The sequence below is a fragment of the Apis dorsata genome, unplaced genomic scaffold (genome assembly GCF_000469605.1).
Source record: "Apis dorsata unplaced genomic scaffold, Apis dorsata 1.3 scaffold_1161, whole genome shotgun sequence".
NCBI classification, from domain to species: domain Eukaryota; kingdom Metazoa; phylum Arthropoda; class Insecta; order Hymenoptera; family Apidae; genus Apis; species Apis dorsata.
Genome location: NW_006264258.1, coordinates 23,721 through 26,635, shown reverse-complemented (window position 1 = coordinate 26,635; position 2,915 = coordinate 23,721). Strand labels below are relative to the sequence as shown.

General features: G+C 22.9%; 2 protein-coding genes across 6 annotated transcripts in view; one reads left to right on the top strand and one right to left on the bottom strand.

Moving 5' to 3' along the window:
- The window catches only part of LOC102681262, a 3,332-nt gene extending 3,065 nt beyond the window's left edge, over positions 1 to 267 (bottom strand). For 2 of the 4 annotated variants that reach the window (XM_031514737.1, XM_006624847.2), the window contains exon 1: positions 1 to 266. The gene's annotated coding sequence lies outside the window, so the exon portion shown is untranslated. The other 2 variants (XM_006624848.2, XM_006624845.2) reach the window with 2 other exon arrangements.
- A 596-nt stretch (positions 268 to 863) lies between these two features.
- Positions 864 to 2,915, top strand: part of LOC102680775 (Golgi to ER traffic protein 4 homolog) — a 3,120-nt gene continuing 1,068 nt past the window's right edge. The window contains exons 1-6 of one of the 2 annotated variants that reach the window (XM_031514739.1): positions 864 to 1,271; positions 1,357 to 1,435; positions 1,795 to 2,029; positions 2,170 to 2,308; positions 2,408 to 2,548; positions 2,620 to 2,904. In XM_031514739.1, the coding sequence (XP_031370599.1) occupies positions 1,123 to 1,271; positions 1,357 to 1,435; positions 1,795 to 2,029; positions 2,170 to 2,308; positions 2,408 to 2,548; positions 2,620 to 2,869 (993 nt within the window). In that variant the 5' untranslated portion in view covers positions 864 to 1,122 and the 3' untranslated portion in view covers positions 2,870 to 2,904. Of the gene's footprint in view, positions 1,272 to 1,356; positions 1,436 to 1,794; positions 2,030 to 2,169; positions 2,309 to 2,407; positions 2,549 to 2,619; position 2,915 lie in introns of those variants that run through there. The other variant, XM_006624842.2, reaches the window with a different exon arrangement.

Sequence of the window (2,915 nt, the reverse complement as noted above, 5' to 3'; positions counted from 1 at the left end):
AAAAAAACACTGATGCGAGCCACCGCCCCCCTTTAAAAGCGGAGGGAATGAACGTTTTGGACACTCACCCCGTACCGAGCACGACTTTCACTCACTCGAAGTGTAACCGGGAACACTACAGGACCCGTTTATCACTCTAATCGCCGCTACTTGGCATATTCTCATTAATGATTCTCCTCACATTTACGAATAACGTAAATCGTGATAATTATTTCCACAAAGATTGTTTGCACAGCTAGCCGCCAGAGGCGCATCACCTTCACAATTTTTAGCGTATCCACGTATATATGCATCTAAGGCATTTCAACGCTTACGCGACGCCACTTTGCGCATTTATCAATATTATTTTTTACAATTGATAGATTTGATACTATTCAAATATTTCCTATTAATTGAAAACCGTGTATTACGATTTATCTTGTCTCATGTTTTATTTATATTTTAAATTATATAAATATTAAAATATTTATTTTTTTTATAATGTATTTATATATTTATATTTGATTATCTGTATTATTTAATTAAATTGTACAATTATATTTTTTAAAACAAAATTATTATTTTATCTTATTTAAAAATCGATGCATATTTATTTTTNTTTATCAATTTATATTATATTATTAAATAAATTACATTATTAATATTTAAATAATTATTTTACATTTTTATAAAAAATTGTATATAAAAATATAATAATATTATTGCTATTTATTCTACTTCATAATATTTGCTTAATATATGTTTATCATTTGCATTAATTTATATACAATTAATATAATTAATATATAATATAATTATATAATATAATTAATATAATACAATTAATATAATTAAAATAATAAATTTATACTTTCAACATTTATTTTATTTGCACTTATACAATTATATATTTATAAATAAATATATATCTATATAATTTAATTCATAGATATATAATTAATCAATTTATATTAATCTATAGTCTTTGTAATATTTACCATTACATTTATAATATTTGTAGTATTATATATTAATATTTTATACTTATATATGTAAGTATATTAAATTTTACACTTATTTCACTTTAAAAGAATTTTAAAGAAAAATTAAATTTAAATTGCTTATACAGCAGTGATACCAATTATGAAAGTAGAAAAAAATATTCCAAAGAGCGTAAACATGGCCTCGCGGTATAATCACGCTATTCAGCGAGTTTTAGCAAAATTAGAAGCATCTATAAATTCGGAAAATTATTATGAAGCTCATCAAATGTATAGAACTTTATACTTCAGGTAGGTTAATAATGTAATTAATCAACATCGTCAAAGAATCATTTTTACACAATCATTGATATGATTGCTTAACCTCTTTTTTCAGATATCTTGGACAGAAAAAGTATTCGGAACTTTTGGAATTACTATACAATGGTTCTACACTTTTATTACAGCACGAACAAGTATATAATCTATTCTTTCTTTTTTTTTTATTTTTATTAATTTTATTAAATATAGCATACGAGAAATATCAAAATGATGTCATAATGCATATTTCTGAGTATTATTTAGAAATTTTTCTCGAACAATCTATAATTAAATTTTATTGTCAGTTATTAATATTTACTAAATTAAAATTTTTTTTGTTTTTTTAAATAAAAATTAGAATATTTTAAAATATTTCAAAATACAATAAATGAAAATATTTTATATCAATTAATAATAATATAATATTTTGAATTATTTATAACATATTTGCAATTTATTCATATTATACTAATATATAAAAAAATATTATATTATTATTTTTTACCATTTATAGCATGCAAGTGGAGCTGATTTAGGAATTTTATTTGTAAATGTTTTAACACAATCAGGAACAGAACCTTCTCAAGATTATTTTGAAAAAATTACAAACTTGTTTAGTATAATGAGTCCTTTATCACCTGAAAGAGATGTTTTTGTACAATCTGCTCTTCGATGGAGTATAAAGAATACAGATTATAAAATAGGTCATCCAGATTTGCATCAAAAAATAGCACAAGTATTTTGGAGAGGTAATTTATTTAAGATTTATAATATATTAAGACTAAATTATGTATTAAACTAGATTATTATGTATATAAATTATGTATATCTAATTACATATTAGATATTTTAAATATGCAATCTTTATCAAATATATATATTTTTTTAGAAAAAAATTATGTAATGGCAAGACAACATTTCATATATAGTCGAGATGGTTCTGGATGTGCTGCAATGCTTGTTGAACTTCATGAACAACGTGGTTACAAAAATGAAATAGATCTTTTTATAGCCCAGGCAGTCTTGCAGTAAATATTCTCACCTTATTCATTTGAACATCTAAATAATACTTAATACTTAAAAACAATATAAAATATATCTTAAAAATTATTTTAATTTATTTTTAGATATCTCTGTTTACAAAATAAAACAACTGCACAAGAAGTTTTCAATTCTTATACTTCACAACATCCGAAAATAAACAGAGGTCCACCATATCTTCTACCTTTATTGAATTTTTTATTTTTTTTATTAAAAATAGTTGATAGGTAAGTATAAATTTTAATTTATCTATTTAATAAATAAAAATTTATATTAATGTATATATTTTGTTTTTTAGTGGTAAACTTACTGTATTCACAGTACTTTGTGAACAATATCGAATATCTTTAAATAGAGATCCATGTTATCGACAGTACTTAGATAAAATAGGACAATTATTTTTTAATGTTCCATCCCCACGTCCTCGCAATCAAGGATTATTTGGTACACTTTTACAATCTTTTTTTAATGGTCTTGAAGATGAAGGTTCAGATGATGAACAAAGAAATATTGCTTCAACTTCTCAAACAGCACAAGAACTTGATTGATTAAAAGTTACACGTCACTGTGCAATGTGATGAAAGTAAATAATTA